The sequence below is a fragment of the Leptonychotes weddellii genome, chromosome 5 (genome assembly GCF_054177405.1).
Source record: "Leptonychotes weddellii isolate Sample4059 chromosome 5, ASM5417740v2, whole genome shotgun sequence".
Classification (NCBI taxonomy): Eukaryota; Metazoa; Chordata; class Mammalia; order Carnivora; family Phocidae; genus Leptonychotes; species Leptonychotes weddellii.
The window spans coordinates 52,961,951-52,985,310 of NC_138373.1; the positions used below are offsets into that span (position 1 = coordinate 52,961,951).

General features: G+C 37.9%; 1 protein-coding gene across 4 annotated transcripts in view; it reads right to left on the bottom strand.

Annotated features, from left to right (window-relative positions):
- Window positions 1-23,360, bottom strand: part of NEBL (nebulette) — a 344,799-nt gene that overhangs the window by 44,162 nt on the left and 277,277 nt on the right. For 2 of the 4 annotated variants that reach the window (XM_006742882.3, XM_031038623.2), the window contains 8 exons: window positions 19,587-19,691; window positions 17,773-17,880; window positions 12,732-12,842; window positions 11,091-11,201; window positions 8,870-8,980; window positions 4,300-4,410; window positions 4,022-4,132; window positions 952-1,056 (listed from right to left, as the gene is read on the bottom strand). The exons of the other annotated variants lie outside the window; for them this stretch is intronic. In XM_006742882.3, the coding sequence (XP_006742945.3) occupies window positions 952-1,056; window positions 4,022-4,132; window positions 4,300-4,410; window positions 8,870-8,980; window positions 11,091-11,201; window positions 12,732-12,842; window positions 17,773-17,880; window positions 19,587-19,691 (873 nt within the window). The remainder of the gene's footprint in view (window positions 1-951; window positions 1,057-4,021; window positions 4,133-4,299; window positions 4,411-8,869; window positions 8,981-11,090; window positions 11,202-12,731; window positions 12,843-17,772; window positions 17,881-19,586; window positions 19,692-23,360) is intronic. 4 annotated transcript variants of the gene reach the window in all.

The following is a 23,360-nucleotide window of genomic DNA, read 5'->3' on the forward strand; positions in this document are numbered from 1 at the left end:
TAGACCCTGTCCCTTAATTAATGGTTGCTGATACAATTCCTATTCCTCAAAATAAAAATATAAAAGTTTAGGAATTGGTTACAAGCTAGTAAATCCCTAAATACATTATCATTGCAAATCAGTGACCAGGAAGGAAATCGCATTATAGGATTATTCTCATCTCTGAAGTAAAATCTGTGTGGAAGATTAAGATCTCTTTCCTAACAAACAATGAATCATGGAACACTACATCAAAAACTAATGATGTAATGTATGGTGTTTAACATAACAATAAAAAAGAAAAGAAAAAAAAAGATCTCTTTCCTAAGTAAAATTTTAAATTTTAGTTAAAAAGAACTCTTGCTTGTTCCACAGAAGAAAATTTGAAATTGTAATTCCAAAACAATCATGATAAATTATACCTTGTAAGAACATTTGGTACTATTAAAGAGAAACAAAGTGCCCAAAATGGAGTCACTCATGTTAAGCCCCATCGAGACTTAATACCTAACCTAATTGCAGTGTCAGCCTCTCCCAAGAGTGGAATTTTAAACCAATCAGTCTGGAATTTCCTGATCAGGACTAGAGAGGTAATCTGCTTGGTAGGTCCCCACCTTTTTCCCTGAGGGAACGTGACCTTGTCTGAAGCAATCCTATCTTTTCTCCTGCTAATAACTTCCCTGTCCTGCCAGTTTCTGCCTATCAGAGCCTTATATTTTGTACATCTCTACTGATCATCCTCAAATTTGTTAGAGGGGATACTGCCTGATTCATGAATTATTGAATCAAGCCAATTAGATCTTTAAATTGACTGAATTTTGGTTTTTTAACAGAACTTACTATTTTTTAAAGATAATACGTTTGACAGAAAAGTCAAACAATGCAACAAGCAATCAGACAATGAGGAAAAAGGCCCTCCTTCCAGAAACAAAATTTCAAGGTGGCCACTGAAAAGCAGTAATGGCTACTCACCGCACTAATGTTTTGTTGAGTCGTCTTGATTCTCTGAATTTCAGGAGTATCTGCCACAGAACTATAGTTAGAAAGCATCTTTTCTGCTTCGTCTTTATACTTTTTCTAAAAATAGAAACAGTTCATATGAATCTGAAACTCTGTGTGTGTGTGTGTGTATGAGAGACAGAAAATGACGCTGCTTCCAACTCTCCCATTCCACATGGCTCGTATCATCATAAATTATATCTTATGATTCAAAGCAGTTATTGATGTGACAGCAAAAATAAAGGGAATAAGCAAACAGAGTAAGCAAATAGCCCAGAGAAGCAAGCTTGCCTCTTCTCAGGCAATGGGTCCCACCCTAGTCCATTCAAAGGCCTCTGGAGGGCATGGCCTCTGTGCCACTCTAAGTTTAGAAACTTGTGATGTTGTAACTTACAATAAGAAATTGGTTATATTTGGTCTTTGTCCCTATTTCTGGCACAGAGTTCCTAAAAACCCTCAGAATTTCCTGTGATGAGAGCGGTAAGAATATCTTTTGTTATGTTAATGAAGTGATTTTTGGACCACACTTAAGGATGGGACTGGTTGCCAGGGGAACCAAACAAGTGATTAAAGGGTTGGACTTCCAGTCCCAACCCCCAACCTCTGGGGAGGGGAGAGGAGCTGGAGGCTGAATCAATCACCAATAGCCAATGAGTTGATCAATCATGCCTATGTAATGAAGCCTCCATAAAAACTCAAAAGGAAAGGGTTCAGAGAGCTTCCAGGTTGGTGAACATAGGGAGATTTGGGGGAAATTGTGAACGAACCCGGAGAGGGCTCGGAAGCTCTGTGCCCTCTCCTCATACCTTGCCCTATGCCTCTCTTCCACCTGGATGTTCCTGAGTTATATCTTTTTATAATAAACTGCCAATCTAAGTTCTGTGAGCTGCTCTAGCAAATGAATCAGACCCACAGAGGGGGTCCTGGGAACCTCTGATCTGTAGGCTGTTGGCCAGAAGCACAGGTGACAAACTGAGCTTGCAACTGGCATCTGAAGAGGGGAGGAGAACCATCCTGCAGGACCGAGCCCCTAACCTGTAGAACTTAGTGCCGGCTTCCAGTAGACAGTGCCTGACTTGAGTTGAATTCTCCAATCCCTTGCTGATGTCCGAGAATTGCTCGTTGGTACGGGGAAGCCTCCACATACATGCGTTGGAATTGGTGACCAGAACCCAGAAGAAACCTACCCTTTCATGAGCAGCCCCAGTCCCTGTTCAAAGTAGTCCTATAGCTCCTGCAAGTAACCTAGCTCTCTATACCCACTATTTCTACGCTTCTGAATTCATGCTTTGTTTCCTACTTCAGAAGAAGATACATTTGATAATGGAAAGATACTAGTATTTCTGTAGTTGAGATTAAAATCTCAATTTTCAAATGTATTACTATAATCTCCAATACAATCTGGGCCATACCTTTGACGAGTACCCACATTGACACAGTCGTAGGTATGGTTTGAAATACACATTAACTCACTGAATCAACCCCACAAGCAGATAGTGTTACTATCCCCTCTTACAGATGGGGAAACTGAGACACTAGCTATGAAGTGTCAGAGCTAGGATTTAACCCAGGCACTCTGGGTCCAAAGTCAGTGAAGTTAACCATTATGGCATACTGATGCTTGTTAGGAAAGTAATTATTGTTCATGTTGAGACTCAACACGGCATCATTACAATCTCATAAGAATTCCATTGTATCCTATATAATTAAAATTCCTTGAAGTTAGATGTATCCTTCTGTCGCACACAAACAAGGCAACATTGTGAAGTTAAGGCAGGAATGCTGACGACTCAGGCATCACTTCCTCTGGGAAGCCTTTACCTTTTGGTGGCATGTATCACGGTTTGTAATACTGTATTTGTGTGATTATTTGATTATTAAACTATTAGATTAGTTCCCCAAGGGCAAAACCATGTCTAATTTTGCATGAAAGTGGGTGCTCAGAAAGTATTTACTGAACTAATGAATGAGATTGGCATTTTTGAGACAGTGACTTTTCTCCACTGACTCGTATGACCATTTACCTGTTTTATGTATTTATCAATAATGTTAGTCACTTGATATAGTTAGAGCCAACTTCTCCTAGTTCAGGTGGCACCATGAGATACTGAGGACAGATGAACATGCACTTCAGGACCATCCCAACAGCTGTGTCATCTGAGGAGGCTGAGAAGCAGATAACTCCTTTGACATAAGACTGTCATCTGGATACACCCTTTTGAACCAGCAGATGTTCGGATGCTGCTTATGCTTTAATGGGAATTTTAACAAATGTGGTCAGATTTTGTTGAAAATTATTTTCACCATAAATCCCATTAATCAAATGTAATTCTTTGGTCAATTTTCTATAACACTTTTAATTTTTTCATTCCCCTTTATTTTTTTTCCGTTGGGATTCATTCTTTTCCTTGTAAATTTTATAGCAAAGACAATATTCACTAACGAATTTTGCCCAGTTCAGATTTTATCGATAACTTCTTCCATTAAATATATTATTTTGTGGTTATATCCATATCCAACTTTTCTAGAGCTTTTTTTGTACAGTTCGTTCTAAAGGATGTGTGACCGGTCCACTTGGTAAATTAAATTTTACCAAGAAGACAGTTCTTCTCTTAATTTTTAGTTAATATTCAATTTCACCTTCCACCTTGTGCAGTTTTATTCACTGTTTGTTAGCGCTGATTATTTTAAGGATAATATTCATGATGAGAGGGTTAAAAGACAAACTCATTTGTAATCTCTTTTCTGTACTATGAGCACTGGATTCAAGCGTGCACTAGAGTCAAAAACTAAAAATAAAAAAGATCACAGTGTCATTGGACTCAAACAGGAGAGATCAGACACTCAATAACAGCCATTGAATTGACAGCAACTGTCCCTTTCATTAGTGAGATTAATCAAGTTTGACCAATAGCTCCTAGAACAGAGTGCACTGACTTTGAATACAGTGCCCTCCAAAAAATATCAGTCTTAGAGACACACGAAGCACATGGTGACTGGAGATCAGAAAACAGTATTCTGAGCATCTTCACTCCCTACCAACCTGGCTATAGATCTCAGATGCCCTCTTGGCTCGCAGTATGTCCGGGATGTCCATGCTTACTTGCATTCCTTTCCCCTTAATTTCATTTTCCAAGTCTTTCTTATATTCTTTCTAAAAGAACAGAAAATAATCTTCAGAGCTTTGCTTAGCCTCCCATAGCAACGCAGATTCATATGTGTTTGACTCGCAAGGCCACGTGTGCAAAAATGCCATTTTTACTTTTTCTAAACACAATTCATCGTGTCTGTTGTAAACTTTGTATCCTGTGGGTTTCTCACCTGGCTGGCCATTTCCGATGCTTTCTTGGCTCTCTGGATATCAGGAATGTCTGGACCCACCTGCATGCCCTTCCCTTTTATTTCAGTCTCCAGATCTCTCTTATAGTCTTTCTGGAGAAAATAAAACATGCAATGAGGGCTCCACAAGAATGTGAAAAACTGTTAACAACTGTGATGGCATTTTCACATCAGGATTGTGGTTTTGGACTCTTACTTCTCTTATTTCTACAAAACTAGGAAGAGTTTTAAAACTTGTGGGAGGAAGATGGCTTGGAGTGACTTAGTCACAAGTAATCAGAAGGCTTCTGTCTACTAACCTGAATTAAGAAAGAAAACACAGTTAGCCAAGGGGGAAGTTTTTCTATTTCAATACAATAAAATTGATCAGTTATTGGTTAACAAATAACTCATTTGATGAATATCAGTAAGATGTCATTGTAAAACTGTCACTTTTTGCTCTGTAGTGGATGATTATTGCTGGTTGCTTCCTTGGAATGCAACCACTCTCGCCCCCACCCCCAATAGCCCCTGATTTGCCACTAGGCAACTCACAGCTCCCCCATGCTAGACCATTCAGCTTGGTGAGACTGGCCCAAGTCCGCAGGTCCTGTTGGGTTTACATAACCCATTATACCCCATCCCTGGCCCTTCCGGTTTTCTCCAGGGATGAACAGGATTCTTTTTCCACACAAGATAACAAGAAGCTTTCCCTCTCCTTCTAGACGTGGATGGAGAAGGAAGGAGCTCCAGGAGCTGCTAAGAGCCTCTTTGCAAGTAGAAGAAAGCCTGCCTGAGAACTGAAGAGAGAAATTGAAACTCCAATCACATTGTCTGAGCCCCAGAGCAAGCCGAGCCTAGGGCTTCCTCTACTGTTTGGTTCTAAGAACAATAAATTATCTGCTTGTTTTGAGCAGCCTGAATTGAATTATGTGTTACTTACAAAATAGTCATAATTAACCAGACACAACATGTCTCTGAGACTCATCACATTTTAAAACTGATCCTAAAAAATTGAGCAGGCTGTACACTTAAGTTGTATACTTTTCAGTGTGTATGTATTCTTCAATGAAAAATTTTATTACAAGAAAAAAAACTATTAACTGTATCTAATTACATTTCTTCTAAAACAGCTATTTCCTCTTATGTTGACATACTCTAGATGTGACATAATCTAGATTTATAGATTCCCTGCAATGGCGTAAATGTTGGCTTGCTTATCTGTGATATCCTAAATTTTAAAAGGTATAAACAAAGATCTCAGTCTCTGAGAAATATTATATTTTTTCCTATCTTCTACTCATAACTCTGCTTATTTTCACTGACTTAGAGTCTCAGTTTCACTTTCCTGAATACAGTTTAAGTAATAGCATTTAACTTTCAAAATCATAATACTCCATTATTACTATGTGTGTATAAAAAAAAACAAAAACATTTCTAGTAAGCCTCTTTAAGGCCCCCAAATAAAGCACTTCATTTGAAGGACAATGTATGTAGAAAATGAGGCACTGATCATAGACAGCCACCAAGGTCCCTGGGTAGAAGTATGTCATTTAATTTTGCAATATGAATGTTGAAATCTAAAAGCGTCCTCAAGCACGTAAATAGACTACATAGGACACTAGTTACATCATTTACATACTAATGCATAATAAAATACCCTAAAACTTTGAAGGTTTAAAACAACATGATGGCACCTAGATTCCAAGAAGGCAAGCCCCAATACACAAGAGTTTTAGAGGTTCTGCGGGAGTCATGTTTGCTAATGTCCTATTGGCTAAAGAAAGTCACATGGTTAATTTCATAGGTTCTGGAGGGTTTAACTATTGGGAGTGATTCATGTAACAGTATATACCACATTAATTTCTTTGAAAAGTTAAGCCTTGAACTATAACAAAGTCCCAAAGTTTGGTTGAAATGGATGTGTGAGCCTATCAGTTGGGCAAAATGGGACATGGCTAGGATTACATACAAATGAGAACTTTGGATTGCAAAGATAATAGCATGGCCATAATCATGATGTGCATATAACCATAGGACAGCTGACTCCCCTAGGCCTTTCTTTCCCCTAGCTTCTCAAGAACTAGTATACAGTCCCGAGGTACACACAGAAATTGAAAGCAGCATATCATTGAATAAAACAAATCTATACCATTCCAAGGAAAGACATGACATTCCAACGTTTCATGAAAGGAATATGTGTTAAAAGCCTGTTCTTAGGTAAAAGTGTGAAATACAAAATTATATTCTTTCCACATTGTTCTCTCCAGGGAAAGGATGCCTACTTTCGGCTTCATCCCTCAGGATGATTTTGAAAGCTTTTCCCCAGCCTCGAATCCCTCACTCCCAACCCCCTTACTCCAAGCCAGTAACTTGAACTAACACTGCCCCCTCCTAATAATAAGAAACATTTCAGAGAATTATAAGTGTAATTTGATAGTTCCTGGGTAGTTAGTTACTTGGAATCCCAAGGAGGCCACCATTAAATCTAAGAAATAAATAACCAGAAAGAAAAACTGTGCAAAGACCAGGGGAAGGACCTTCCAGAAGACAACAAAGCTGTGCAGAGACTGCAAGTCTGTGAGGTTGGAGCATAATCATAATGAGCGAGGGAAGAGGGGAACAAGATGAGAATGGCAGGAGGGTGGCTCTAAATGCAGGAGCAAGGAGTGGGGCATTTATACTGGACATAACTGGAAACCAGTGGAGAGTTCTAAGTAGTGAGAGTAACATAATTTAACTTAATTCTTCAAGGATGGTTCTGGTGTTTGGGTAAAGAATGGATACGAAGAGGACAATAATGGAAGCAGAATTCTGGTTAAAAGCCATTGCAGGGATCGAGGTGACAGACATGGTAGCTTGGACTAGGGTGGAGAGAAGTAAATGGATTTAGAAACCATTTTGGGGGCAGAGGCAATAAAAGTTGCTGACAAAAGGAATCCAAGTGACTTCTGAGATCTCGCTGCTACCATTTGCTGAGAAGGGAGTGGAAAAGGAAAGCAGATCTGGGGAAAAATTAAGCATTCTGGTTTTATTGTATAATACTGAGATCCTGTTATTGCATTTTACATGTCATTTACATGTGGTAAAGCCTATGAGACATCAAAAGGTAAATGGTTGCAAATTCACATCCATGTTATGAAACACTTAATTTTTCTATAAGAATGAGGTAGAACTATATAAAGTAACATGGAAAAGGGTCCATAATATTAAGTGAGAAAACCAAACACAGAACAAAATACAGGGTATTTAAGGATTTTTTAAGTCTATGTGTACATACGTGTTATGTTTATCTATGTACACATAAGAATAGATCCAGAAGACTACAAATTTGCAACAATGGCTGTATTTCAGGAGAATGGAAGGAGGGGTCAAATGAAAGGCGGTTTTCAAGGGCCTGTTCAGCACGCACCCTCCCCAACTCTGCCATTTCTAAATAAAACCCCTGTTGGTCAAGACTCCTATGCCATCTCCAGATCCTTTGTCCAAACCAATTATGACCCTTCCATTCCCCTGGCCAGTCCCTAACCCTGGGGATGCAAGCAGATCCCAACATGGCAACAACTCGCCAGGCAGTTAATCAGCTTCTTCTCGCCCTCCAGATTTCCTGGGGGGAGTCAGCCCTGAGCCAGTTCTTCCTAACAGCAAAGGTCACATTACAGCTCTCAGCGTATCCCCACTGAAACACCCCCCAATCAGCCTTGAGGTAAATGGGCAGCACTCCTTAACCTGCACCCCAACATTCTCTTCACAAATGTTTCTCACAAAATCCCCTCTTCCCAAATACTCTCTACTCCAGTGACACTCTTATATTCTCGAAAATACTGGAGGAGTTCAAGAGGCATGGAACTGGTTCTGGGGTATTTCCTTCAAAAAATACACATATGGTTTGACTCTTACAACGTTGTTATCTGCTATCTATTATTATCATAACATCTAAGCCAAAACTTCTAAATGAATATCCTGTCATTACATGCATTACATGAAGAGGAAAATATCAGATGAACGAACACGGTCATTCAGGATATAGAACGCTTCAATCCAAAATATTAACCTGGCAGGAATTTCCGGCATGGTGATGAGGTCAATGGGGTATTTTGAGAACGTGCAACCAAATCATACAGAAATGGTTATCACTGGCATGTTGGATTCTCAATATGTGATTTTCAAGGTCTGTTCAGAAAGTTGGAAACACAGATTTACGGAACAGCATATGACCTATCCTTAAAGAAAACGTAGTATGAAAACATTTATTGTCGACCAGATGAATGTGAAATTTGTTGTATTACAAATAAAGTAAGAAAGGGTGTGTATGTGTGTGTTTGTGTGTGTGTGTGTGTGTGTTCTATTAAAATGCGTTCCCCCTAGTTTTCTTTGATATATTCAAAGGAAATGAGTAAAGCAGAAACCATACATTTTCAACAAACATGCTGATTTGGAATGGTCTCCATTCCAAACTTTTAAACTAGTCACAAAGCTTTGGGGAACTCCATGTACTAATCAGGTTGTTAATATGATTTGTGAAGTTTCAAAATACAGGCTTTAAGGCATCTGCACCATTCATTCGACCAACCTGACTAGCTATCTCTGAAGCTTTTTTGGCATGTTGTATTTCAAGGGTGTCGGTGTCGACTTGCATTCCCTTCCCTTTAATTTTTGACTCCAGGTCTTTCTTGTATTCTTTCTGTAAAAAAAAAAAAAAAAAAAAAAAAGCAACATTTTATAATATTCAGACACTCTGGGGACAAACCTGTATCTGTAATCAATGATACTAAAAAATCACTGAACATATTTTAAAAAAACACATTTTACTTTGTACTATGAAATGATCACCTAGAACTAAATTTTCTGGACTGCTTAGAACTGTATCACTATTCTCACTGAAGAAGGATGCATGAAGCTCCAAAGCTTTTTACTATACATGCTGAGAATCTTCACTGACAACGGTTTTGGGGGCTGGAGGATAGGGAGGCAGGTTTCAATGAGTTGATGCTGTAGAAAGAAGGCTTACTTGGAGGCCAGAGCACTCAATTGCTGTGTGACACTGGGAATGTTTAATATTTCCAGTTTACTCATCTGCAAAATGGGGGCAAGAACGTAACATAGTGCTCAGCACATAGCAGGTGTTCAATAACTGATAGCTTGTTTTGGGCTTTTACTCCTATACTCATAGGCTAAGGCTGATTTACTGTTGCCCCTGCCACAATCGTGCCATTCTGCTGTGTCTGGACGGACTCTGCCACTGAGAGTCCAAAATGATTTTCCCTAGTATTACTGACAAACGATTACAAGATCTACCTCTGAATGTGGACTGCACATGTCACCATAACAGAAGAATCTGTACAGAATTACTAACTTAGGAATATGTGATGACAATATTAGCCAAAGACATCATAGTGGCTTTTAATGCTTTAATTTATTTAAAGAACTCGGATATAGCCAAAGATGATTGTAAATTTTTTTTAAACACATAACAATTTTGAATCTTTTTTTTAAAGATTTTTTATTTGTTTATTTGAGATTGAGAGAGAGAGAGCATGAGCAGGGGTCAGGGAGAGGGAGAAGCAGGCTTCCCACTGAGCAGGAGGCCGATGTGAGGCTTGATCCCAGGACCCTGGGATCATGACCTGAACTGAAGTCAGACACTTAACTGACTGAGCCACCCAGGCGCCCCTTGAATTTTTTATACTTAGAATGCAATTAAATTACAAAAAAAGTTAACTAAACAAATGAGTGACCATGAGAACCATACCAGATCATCAGCATTCCTCTGGCCCCAGACACAATGATCAGGGTGGGAGTGGACACAGCATAGAAGCTGATCCAGTGAGATTCAATCCTAGAACCTTAACTGTAATTGTAAGAAACAGATGCTCACTTCCCACTGGGATTACTGCCACAGATAGGAATTATCCTAGTGTTAGGAGGGGCCATCACTTGGAGATGGGCTCCCAAGGTTGAAGCAATAGAGAAGATAACAGAGCTGAGTGAAGAAGGAAGAGAGACTTCATTTGAATTCCAACCTGAAGGAAACTTGACTTTGGACTTCTCTATTCATAAGCCAAAATATTCCCTTTGTTCCTTTACCCAGTTTGAGTTGGGTTCCTATCATCTGCAGCCTGACTAATAGGGTCACTGTCATCACCATCACCTCAGTTTATGAACCTATGGGGACACAACTTTACATTTCTCATTGCTTAGTTCAGCTAGACTCTCCTCAAAGCGCAGAGCCATTATCTGATACCAAAGGAATGACATAACACACGGATGAAAGGACTGAGAGCACCTCACAGGCATTTCATTCCTTTCCACAAGTGCCATGTAAAGTGAGCAACGATCACTCTCGCTTCATAAAGAGCTTTATGTGGGCTCACTGAGCAGCCAAGGCAAGGGCTGGGGGCTCTGCTGGGTGAGGAGCAGGAGAGCATGTGAACCGCACTGCAGTAACTGACAGAGCTCGACAACACACGTTCCCAATCCTCTGCCTTTCACTTCCTTAAAAAATCAACTTGAATCTCCTACAATTATTCTGGTTTATTATATACATTTTTCTCTACACAGGGAAATGGTCAATTTTTCTCACACCACATGGAAAGCAGATGGTGAACATCTTTTTTATTTTATTTTATTTTTCTTTAATTCCTTGACTGGGAAATGACTACTAGGACATAGCTACTTATCATCATCTTGCACATTAAAGTTATGGAATGTATATAAATCTCTGAGAAAGATTTACAGACAAGGAAGTCAGCTGAAACTTCATACATTCTCAGTTGCTAAAAATATATACTCACCTCACTAGCCATTTCGGATGCACGTTTTGCTCTTTGAATATCAAGAACGTCTGAGTTAAGTTCCATTCCTTTGCCTTTTATTTCATTTTCCAAATCTTTCTTATATTCCTTCTATGAGACAAGAACATTAAAGTTCAAAATTTCCTGGGACACCCTTTAACTGATATACCATGTCACATGCTTTCTAGAGACCACAGAAAGGAGAAAATATTTCTAGAGAGGAATGAATCAGACTCCTGAGTATTTATGCTCCTAATTTTCTACAGAGACTCTATTTTCTCTTTTAGTCATGTTTAGCATGGTTTCCAATTTTATCAGGATTTTCCCTTTCATCCTGTCTTCCATTTTGGTCCATATTGGTGCCATATTTTAAAAAGATGTCTTCCTTTTAAGTGGTGAGGAAGATCTTAGGAATGGATGCTTCTTATTAATTATTTGAAGTATTTCTTTGAAAGCTGTCTATAAAATATGAATCACCAAAAGATCATAGTTGAAAATTACAAAATCAAAAGGATTGATGTAGCCAAAGTTAAAAAAAAAATCCACTTTATTCAGATTCATAAAACCAAGTAATTTCCTACAGACTGATAATACATAGTTTGAATGTCATCTATTTTAATATTATATTTTAAGTAGATCCAAATGTCTCTACTAATACTTATATATAACTTGGGGTTTTTGTTCTGCTAATGAATTTTTTTTTCCTACTAAATGCATTATGGAAACAATATATATCTTGATCCAATTCAACTGAGTTGCACTTATGACTAACTTGCCAGATAAAATATGAGGCTTCCTTTAATAATAAGAAGTCATGTTCCAGTAAATTCTAGGGTTCATTTGATGTTATTTTCTCTTTGTCCATTATAATTAAATTAGCTACTGCTCTGCTTAACTAATAGCCTACAAGAAATTGTAATGACCTGAATGTAATTTTGGAAAGAGCTCTGGAGTCAAATGACCTGGATGAAAGTTGGAATTCCTTCACTTATTTGGTCATGGGACCTTCAAAAGACTTTAAGTAACTGAGCCTTGATTTCCACACACACAGGCAAAATGAAAATAAAAATACTTATTCTACCAATGTCAAAGGGCAATTGGGGGGATGAAATGAAATGAAAGTATAAAACAATACTTTGAACATTCTGAATGGCAATATAAGTGTAAAAACCATAACAAAGTAAAAACTGCAAAGACAATTTAAAGCTAAATGTGTATACTTAGAAAAGTTATAATTTCATTAAGTCACTGAGAGTTCCTTTTTTAAAATTAGACCTTTCTATAATGAATTAAAAGATGTTTAATCATAGTTTTATGAGCCCTTTATTCAAAATTAAAAAAAAAACTAACTGCTATAAAACTATTTATAGAGCTTTTGAGGTACAAACACAAAATCAGAATATTTTTCAAGTTTTTCCAGAAACTCTAGGTGATTTCTTCCTCCAACTTTAAATGGAAGTGTTAACACACACTTTCCTATTTTTAATGAAATTACAAACTCTGTTAATAAAGGTCAAAGTGAGAGAAAGAGGAATGGATTAACATCTCAAACAGTTAGTAGGGAATTTTGGAGTAAATATTTCCTGGGTCACTTCTTTAGTTTTCTTTCACAATATTTAATAGTAAATCACAAGATCCTACCTCTTTCAGAAGGTTGGTGATGTACTTTACATGTAAAAATTCTGGAGTCTTGTCTAAATCCAGTGATGACCTTCCTTTAATCTCCTTCTCAAAATCCTCTCTGTAAACTTTCTGTTAAATAAGACCGCATAATTTGAAATTTAGAAAATATTCATCACTGTTGGAAAAGTATTAGAACAAGAGTTCCCAGAACAAAACTGAGGCTTGTCTTATATAATTCTACCACCTCAGAATCTTCATAGCCACAAGAAAATCACTCCAACTTTACCATAAATTTTAGAATTCTACCAAACAAAAGCAGAATCATCAAGTACCAACCGCCTCCCAGAAAGCACCCGGAGTGAGGCTGCTTAACACCTTACTAGTCTGTCATTGTTTAACCCCAGCCGGATTGGAGAGGAAAGCCAGTAAAGTTGGTTATTTGAGAATCACCGGACTGGTTCATTCTAAAGGGAGTGGATCCATCCACCAGAAGAAAATCTGGCTGCATGGAAAGCCATTCAAACACAGTAGCCTAAATGTTGAGGTTCCCATCACCCCTTTCACTGTTAGCCTTTTGTGAATGTGGCAAAGACCATCTCTTAAATGTAATGGAGGCTGGAGCACATTTTCCTTTAATGATTTTGGCACTGAGACTATTTCTCTACCATCTGTGAATTAAGTTACACTGTGAGGAGTCTTATCTTCAACCTGATAAATTGTTCTCTAGGTAGGAGTTCACAGCAAGGAATGGAAAGGGGAGGCAGTGATTGTGGAGGGTGGACATTCACACCCCCACCTCCCTTTTGACATTCTCGGCCACCCTTTGGCTAAGATTCCCTCAATTCCAGCATTTGAACTATAGATTTGAAAACCAATGGCAACTCGCACTTTAGGACTAAAAGACAGTCTCTCTAAATAACAAAGATCTCCATCCATGTAGAATATTTACCAGACACACAAAAGCCAATATTTTACCAACTAAGTATTTTACTCAAATTCCATCACAAAAACGATAAAAATAAATTCTGCATGAGACTGTTATTAATGCAAAACAAAAGGCCATTTCCAGGTTCATAATATACTTATTACAGAGATAGGTAATTGTTTAAAGAAATTCTCCCAAATCATGAGGGACGATAAGAGAGGCTTGTTGTTGCCTCCCCTACATTTATGTCACATACAACTATTTAACAAATGATCTGTGAAGAGCCACAAAAAAAATTTAATTTAATTTAATTTAATTTAATTAATTTAATTTAATTTAATTTAAAAAAGGTCATAATAGATGTCCTGGAAACACTAAAATTTAACAAAGTGATTATTAAGAAATTGCACTGAGAACATTCTGAGTTAAAGGAACTATAGATATTCCCAAAGAACACTGAGAAATCACCCTCTTCTTTATGTGGAACTAACTGAAATTATATGGTTATAAGGCTGAATCTAGGGCATTTCCAAGCCAAAAATGTCTTTTTAAAAAAGCAAAAATAAAAATTTGGGTATCTTTATTTATTTCAGATAATTCACTACAAAAAGCCCTTCTCCTATTAAAAACTTATTTTGCTGAAATAAGTCATTAAAGAAGGTTGATAATGACTGGAACTGGCCAATACATGACTGGGCGAAAAAAACAAAAAAAACCTTTAGTACGCTTTTTATGAAACAGAAGACAAAGAACTTTCTTTTCAAAGCCAGATTTAAAGACTCCTTCTAGAAAACACACTGATTAAACCTATATCTGGCATTTGAAGAAAAGTGAGAGAAGCATAATTATAGGCTATCCCCAACATCATAAACACTTAGCTTTACCCAGAGAAGGCTCAAGAAGCTCATTGTCAAGCTTACCTCGTAGGAATAAAAGCCATCTGTAAGCCAGACATTTCTCTTTGTGTCCACTTCATTGGCCCTACATTTAAAGGCATCTTTCACATCATCCTTCGTCTAAGAGTTTTAGATATTTTATGTTTCTAGCCTTTGGAGCATAAATTTTGTCTAAAGATATTTTCTACTGAAAGATTTCTCTCTCCTCAAACTCTGCTGAGCAGAAATATAACTGCTGGACTTAAAAGTCTAATAGCCAGTGGCTATAATTAAAGGGAAAACATGTCTCAGCCTCTGCAAAGGATAATTTCCCCCTAGCAACAACAGCAGAAATCAGAATAGCAAAAATTGAATGCCAATATCAACAAAAGGCCCACATAGCCCCCGATGTAAGTGAATTCCATAGCATGTAATAAATGTATTACTAAAGCTGTTTGCACTTGATATCAAAACAGCCAATCAGAAGGAACTGATCTGGGGTGGGTTTCTTTTTTTTTTTCAGTTGTCAATATTTTATTTTCCTTTTGTACCATGTAGCCATAGCAATGGTAAAAGCAAAGGGCTAGGTATCAGACTTCCAAGATCGGCACAAGGAAACATGCCTACATAGAACAATAGCACTTTTTCAGTACAGAAGCTATCTTTAAAGTCCCTGTCATCTGTATAGTGATATTTGCTCTTGGGGAATCTATCTCTTTTGAGGATCTACCCCCAATAGAAAAAAAAAAAATCAACTGAGCATTTCATATAAAGAAAAACAACTTGGTCTACTTTGCCCACTGAATCTCTGAGAAGCAGATTATCTGTATATTTTGGGTTTGCTTGTTTTTTTAAATCCATCTGGTTTTTATGACTTTAAGTTAGGGGACGATTTGTTTTCTTCAATGCGTCCGTGTTTCTCAAAGTATGTTCGCGGGACCACCAACATCAGAAGTTCCTGGGATGTTGTTAAATACGATTCCCAGGCTCCACTGCCAGACTCATGAAGGACCACCTGAGGCAGCAGCATGGGGATGTGCATTCCCAACATGCTTCCCTGAGACTTATCCACAGAGAGTTTGAGTACTATAGCCATGGGGAGAAAGAAGGAGAGGGAAAAGGGGGTCTTCAGAAGAGAAAATATGGAGAGGATCAAGGAGAGGAAAACAGGGTAACATTTCCCACTGTGAGTAAGACAAGAAGATGTAGCACAAACACCTAAATAATAATAGCCTGGGGCTGACAGGAAGAACACAGAAAGCCCACTCTGAAGGTGCTGGTCTTCTCCTTAAAGGACAAGGCATGACTATCAGTGAGAGCTGGGGGACCAGGAGGAGAGCGAGGTGAGAACTAACACAGGCCACAGGCTCTGGAGGCTCAACCTGGATGCTCAACCCAGAGGTTGCCTTCCAGTAACAGCGCAGTACTTTACATACTATTCTCGAAACACAGAAAAGGTGATATGGACTGAATGTCTGTGTAACCCCAAAATCTATATGTGGAAACCCCAGCCCACCCTCAATGTGATGGATGCATTTGGGGGTGGGGCCTTTGGAAAGAGATTCGGATAGATGAGGTCATGAGGGTGGAGCCCTCATAATGGGGTTAATGCGCTCAAACACTTCGGGAGAGAACACGCCTCCCCTCTCTACTCTCCTCCTTGTGAAGACACAGCAAGAAGACAGCAAGAAGGCACCCTAAAGACAGTCTCACCAGAACCCTGACCTGCTGGCATCCTGAGCTTGGACTTCCAGCCTCCAGAACTGTAAGATATAAATTCCTGTTGTTTAAGCCACCCAGTCTGTGGTACTTGGTTAATAGCGGCCAAAACTGACTAAGACAAAGATAGTCCCGTAAAAGTTATCCCATTAAACGTAAGTTGCTGTCGGGCTTCTGAACTATGACCAAATTTACATCTCTGCCAATTCAGTTAAAACAAACAGCTAATTTCATCAAAATATTCACCAATTTCTTGATTAAACTCCTCTCTATTGGCTTAAGAAGCTATGAGATATGAAAAATACAAGTAATTTTCTCCTTTCTTGCTTGAAGAAGAAATTAAACAACTTGGACAATTCAACAAGCCACAGTAATGTCTGAGTGCCCTTTCCCTGAGAAGATGAATTACTACACACAGCAGCATAAATAGCAACAAATAGCACATATGTTGCTTTCAAAATTCCTAGGAGAGTTTCATTGTCCAGAAGTTATCATTTCTCTCTGTTTGGGTGTTGTTATTGGAGAACAGAAAAGATGGTGCCCACCGAGCACACTTGGCCTGGGGCCATAATCGGTTGATACTGCTGTCTGCTATTTCTGTCCCTTTGAAGTAATAACTTGGTGTACCCACAGAATCTGGATGTTGGCTGCAGAGTAAACCTTCTGTGTCTGGTGTCTGGTCCCAAAAAATGTAGGGAAAAAAAGAACAGAAGAAATCTCACTAGGACAGAGCAAAACCATTTGGGGAATATCTGGATGTGATTCAGCATCATTTTAGTTGATTGGGGGCAATCAACTAAAAAATCAACTAAATCAACTAAATAAGTGAACAGAGAAAAGAGAATCACTCATGACTTGACCAGGTCCTAAATCATTGGCATTTACTGGATATGTGATTTCAGATAAGACAATTAATTTCAGTGGATGATTATCAATTTAGGGATATGCACACCTAGCATCATTACCTTGAGGGGATTAAATGAGCTGACATATATAAAGCCTTAAGCAAACTGCTTAGCACAGAGTAAGTATTTAATAAATGTTAGTTCTATTGTCACTGAAAAATAAAAGGTAAATAAAGCAACCAGCTCTTCATTTTCTTTCTACTCATCATAGATTTATACGGACACAACCTGAAAGTGTCAACTTTATAATCATAGAATGTGAAAGGGCGGTTAAGAGCTCACCTGGCCTGATATTGTATTTGCCAAATGAGAAAAACTAAGGGCCACAGAATCTCAGTGACCCAGACAAGATGCCGGATCTAGAATGGGGATTCCCCCGTCTTCCTGGGCAGTGTGCTTTCCTCTAGACCCACTCAACATTCTGAATTATTTTACTAGTTCCTTTCAAATGATAAAACATCAGAAATGCATCAAACAGTTGATAACAGGGGCACCTGGTTGGCTCAGTTGGGAGAGCATGTGACTCTTGATCTCAAGGTCGTGAGTTGGAGCCCCAAGTTGGGTGTAGAGATTACTTAAAAATAAATAAACTAAAAAAAAAAAACAACAGTTCATAACAAATCAAAGGGACTCACCTCACTCTGCATCTTCTGAGCCTCCTTTGAAGCTTGATATGAGGGTGTCTCAACAAATTCAAGCATTGATTTTCCCTTATTTTTCTCATACTCTTCTTTGTATTTAACCTTCATTGAAAAAAAGTATAAAAAGCACATAAAGCTCATAAGCCCTTATGCAAATAGAGCAAAGTAAAATAAATATATCCAAAATTAATCATCCTAGTTTCTCATATCATATTATTCTGGCCATTTGGGTTGGTCACTGGGTTCCCTGTGGTAAATGACATACAAAAAAAGTAAACAGGTAATATATAAAAATATTTAAGGAATAAAAATAATTTATAACTACGAAATGTAGTTCTAGGACTTGGATGAAGTAAATAGCTGCAATATATAGCTATATCTCATATTTGGGGTTAATATGTATATGCTCATGGTATACACATATATACATAGAGACAGAGACAGAGAAAGAGAGAGATCCCTGTGATGGCTTTGAATGTCAATCAGTAAATCATGAACAAGGAGGAAAACATAGGTGTGATTCTCTGTCTTCCTATCAAAGGGAAGACAGTGTTATCTGGGACTGCTGACTTCTTCCATAGACACTGGGTAATACAGAGAGCTTTTATGTGATTGTTTTCAGTTTCACCCTGCATTATTTAATAATATCATATCATGAATTATTTATTTCAATTACAACCAACCTCCATCTTATTTTAGTTTATAAAATGATCGATATTTTCTATCTCTTAATAAGAGAAACTAGAATTATATGTAAGCTGTCAGAGTGATCGGCTTTTCTTAGCAATATACCTTTTAAAATTAAATTCACAGAAAAGTTTTGATCATGATTCATTTCATTCAGAAATGTATTTTCATTAAAATTCTTATGTGTAAATAATTTTTTGAAATTGTTTCTTAAATTATATAATAATAGTAGTTTTAATGATGATTAAATCCAAAAGCAGTTTTTCAATACTTAGAACTTTGTGGTAGCAGGAAATGTAACAGGTTTTTAAATTCCTATTTGTAGGCTTATTTTTGTTTCAGAGAAGTATGATAGAGTGATCAATGAAAGTGTTTGAAGTGTAGTAACATACTAGGATATGTAATAACATATGCCAGGATAAAACTTTGTGGGAAAAATTAAATAAAAATAAGAATACAAAGAGAAAAAAAATGTACGTTTCCAAACTTTAAAGGAGAGCCAATTTGGTTTTTTTTAATGAAGGTGGGTATCAAATCATTAAGGAATTTATGTTCCACAGGATACATTTAATGGAGTGATGTAAAATTATATCTTAATAGATTCTGGAATGACATCTTTTGCAACTACTGAAACTCAGAATAAAATAATGTATAGGTAACACCTCTAAAGTGTGCAGGGAAGATTTTTTTTTTAATTTCTGTCAGGGAATACATAGAATTTTATAGTTGAAAGAAACATTAATTAATGTAAGGTAATTTTTAATAACACTTCTAACTGATCTGAGAAATTCTAATAAATTTCGCACCTGGAAAATTAATTTCACAGCTCACGATAACAAAGAGTGCACTATAAAAACTGAAATCCTCATGAGATTTGGTCATTGTTTAATTGATATATCATAAGTTTAAAATTGTGTGGATTAACTTATTTTATGAAATGCTTTTACACTGAAACATAGTTCCAGCTTTCCCACCCCAGTCATATAGAGAGAGTAGTGTCTGAGATTTTCTGAAGCGATGTTCACTTTCTCAGGAGGTACATTCTATTCAGCAGCCGCACCTTCTCAGTGGAGGTGCATGGCAGTGAGTGGCTAAAGGGTCCCGACAGGAAGAGCGCACACCTGACTCTGGAGCGTGGCATTGCCTTTATGGTGCAGGTGTTCAGGAGCATCCGCGTCAAAATGATACATTCCTTTGTTTTCCTCAAAAAGCTTTCTATACTCTCGCTAAAACAGAGAACATGAACATAAATTCAGAATAAAAGAGACGAATTAGAACAACCATTACTTAGGAATGCAAACTGAAAAATACAAGCCAACAAGAGCTGCAAAGCTATCAAGTCCCATTGCAGTGGGCTGCTCTTGTAGATTACTGACACTGAGTGAAACGGGCAATGCACCATAGACCAGCAGCTCTAGGTGGTCAATATGAGACACCCTAGAGAAGCAGGGGACAATTAGCTGTCAAAACAACGTAAAAGACGCTGGGGAGTGGCAACGGAAAAGCCAGTGATGGGACTAAAGTGAACAAGCAAGGTGGGCAAAATAAAGGTGATTTGTCCAGGCTTATCCTAGAACAGAAATGTGTTTGATAGTGCCTACAAGAAGAGAAGGAAAGAAAAGAAGAAAGAACAGAACAAAGGAAAGCTGGAGGCAGGAAAAGAAAGAAGTTGTGCATGAGGGTTCAGCCTTGAGGAAGACTGACGGGTCATAAGGAAAATAAGAGAGTGAGAAATAATTCAACTAATTTTCCTAAAAAGGGAGGGTAGGAGGTACCTGAAAGAGAAATAGAAGAGTCTGGGTATAGTTCATTGAATTTTTAAGGTGAAGAAATTGGATTAAGACTATTATTTAGAGACACAGACAAAGTGGTGAATTTGGAAGAGACGCCAAGTCTGGCAACCGTGGGACACCAAATACAACAGGCCGTGATGAAACAAAAATTGCTTTGTAATTTCTTTCATTGGAGACCGGACACTTTGTTATTTCACCCTATTTGGAAAAGACTTCTAGAGGTAAATGGTAACTCTCAAAGACTCAAGGCTTCCGAGACTTCAGCTAAAGCTGGCTGCTCGTTCAGCAGTGAGGATTTCAGGGAAAATGGCAATGTTGTAGGATGTAAGGAGAAGTAAGCCGCATTTTGAAAGGGAGTGGGAAAGAGCTGGCCAGAACAGAGCTGACATTCGGGTCGCTGCTCCAGGGATCTGAGAGTGAACCAAGAAGAAGCCCAGAGCCAGGGATGGGAAGGATGGATGCACACGAAAATGGCTGTTCCATGGGGACACAGCGTCAGTCCCCAGAGGCACTTCTGGGTGATTAGAGCACTAAGATGTGTGTCCCCCAAAACTCTAGCCAGAATAAAGTGAGGGAGTAAAACGCCCCAGGAAGCTCATGAAAGTGTTCCCGTAGTACATCTGTCAAGAAGAGAACGAGCTCAGGCGCCTGGGTGGCTCAGTCGTTAAGCATCTGCCTTCGGCTCAGGTCATGATCCTGGGGTCCCAGGATCGAGTCCCACATCGGGCTCCCTGCTCAGCGGGAGGCCTGCTTCTCCCTTTCCCACTCCCCCTGCTTGTGTTCCTGCTCTCGCTGTCTCTCTCTGTCAAATAAATAAAATCTTTAAAAAAAAAAAAAAAAAGAAGAGAACGAGCTCTAAATTTTGGCTCCTGTGCTAATTAGAAAAAATAAATAAATAATCTCAAAGAATAACAGTATACTTAGAGACTTTATAATTTACTTAAAAGTTAGTTTATAATATGCAAATAAAATAATCATGAATTGAACATAACACACTAGAATATACTCCATACCAAGTTAAAATCCAGAACTAGTAAAGCCTAGGATATTATGTCTGCAATAATGGATATAGACTAAGGAAAGGTCAATAAATACTGTCCCCAATGATCTATTTTAGTGACAGAGAATTTCAGAAACTCTTATTTAAAAAACAAAAAACAAACAAAATGTGTTTGAAGGAAGATCTGCAAAAGAATTTTCAAGACCTGCTGTTCCTTATGTAATAGTCTCTGTTGCCTCCTAGTGGGAACGACACAGAGTAACATGCAATACATATTTTTCCATTTATGCAAAGTTATAAAAGAAATCGAAAGCTGCTAGAGCTCTATTTTCCAGGGGGAAATGGTCCTTCAAAACTTTAGTTAGTACAGCTGTTCAAACTCAAAAGGATTAATTTTACTCTACATACTATGTGTTAAAAAAAAATGGTGATTTATACCAAAGACATTTACAGGTCTTTAAAAAAAACAGCCATTTATAACCAACTGACAACTAATTTTGGCAGAATGTCTATTAAGCACTTTCTTATTCAATCTTTTGCTAAAATTAAGTTGCCTTTATAAATCAGCAAGATTCCAATTCTCCCCACATTAAAATCTAAAAGAGGGCAATTCTAATATACGATAAATTTTAGCCAATGTATTATCATACAACTTTTATAAACAGACATTCCGCGTAACGTATTTGAGTTTTAAACTTTCTCTCCCATGAAGTAATTATTCAGTCACAATTTTTCTATGGAGGAAAAAAATCTATAATCTAGGCAAAAGCACCACCTGAACCAAATTTAAACTTTTAAAATGGTATATACAATAAATGTAATATATGACTTTGCTGAATTTCCCTGCTGAAGTGGTGATAGGAACAATTTATATTAAGCTGTGATTTTTTTCGCCATATAAAACAAAGGTCAATATTCTTGAAGAAAATATTGCCTAGGAGTGGCATGTATTCTTCCAGCTACCAAATTTTTAAATTACCACCATGATATTTTTACTGTCTTATTTGTGCACAAATCCTCATGTCCTCAGGAAATTTAACTCAAGTATGGATGGAGAATAGTCAAGGGCAGATGCCACTCAGTGATCAAAATGGGATGGCAAAGACTAAAAGTGAAGAAAGCAGCAGACTCTGAGAATAGAAACGTACCGACTTTTAGAAATATCCCTATGAATCATAGAGGAAAACGTGAACCTAAAAGGGCCACTTGAGGAGCAGAGAAATGTGTGCAGAAGTGGGAGGATGAGACTTGAAATGGCACGAAGCGTGAACGAAGTGTGCCGGACCTGAATCTAATTCTGCACCTGATAGTCCTCTATGCCTCCTTGCCTGCCCAACAGACAGCAAGAATGACAGACTGCTTTTCTTCCCAAGACCAGGGATAAAAGTCAGTTAATTAATTTTAAAATCTGTGAGTATGAATTATTTACACATGTAATCCATTTCAAGAAGGATGACATCGTTGGAGAAAGGAGGATTACAAAATAATGAACAGAAGTTCCAACACATCAAAGCCAAAGGTAGACATTTTTAAACCTGAATTGAAGCTGTATCTCATTATTCAATAGTTTGGGAATCAGGTCTGGACTACAGATTTTTTTTTTTTTAATCCAGGACTGTGAGCATATCTCCTGAAGACAATTGTTTTCAGATTCCTTTCCCAACAGAATTTTCCATCTGATCGTACCTGGCCGAAAGCAGATATTCAATACATCTGCATAATTTTGATCGAGTGAGTGAGTCTGTAATTATTAAAACAGGTGCAGAAAAAACTCGAGGTCAAATTACAGTTCATCATCACCATGGGCCATTCTGAGACGTCGGCAATGGGGAACAGGTGAGCCGGGGCCATCAGTTTGAGAACCGGTGAAGTCAGGGTCCGCACGCACTAAGTGTTTGAAACAGCAGCTAGGAGGTGAGTTCTGATGGAACGACCACTTGGCAGTGTGCACAAATACTTTCATTAGGACATGAAAAAAACACTGGCTCCCCCTAATTGCTCTGAAGAAAATGTGGAAACCCTCACAAGACTAAAAGTAGAGTGTCAATGTAATGTAGGATTTATTTTCAGGGAAAATACAAATTAGACTAAGACAATTTTGT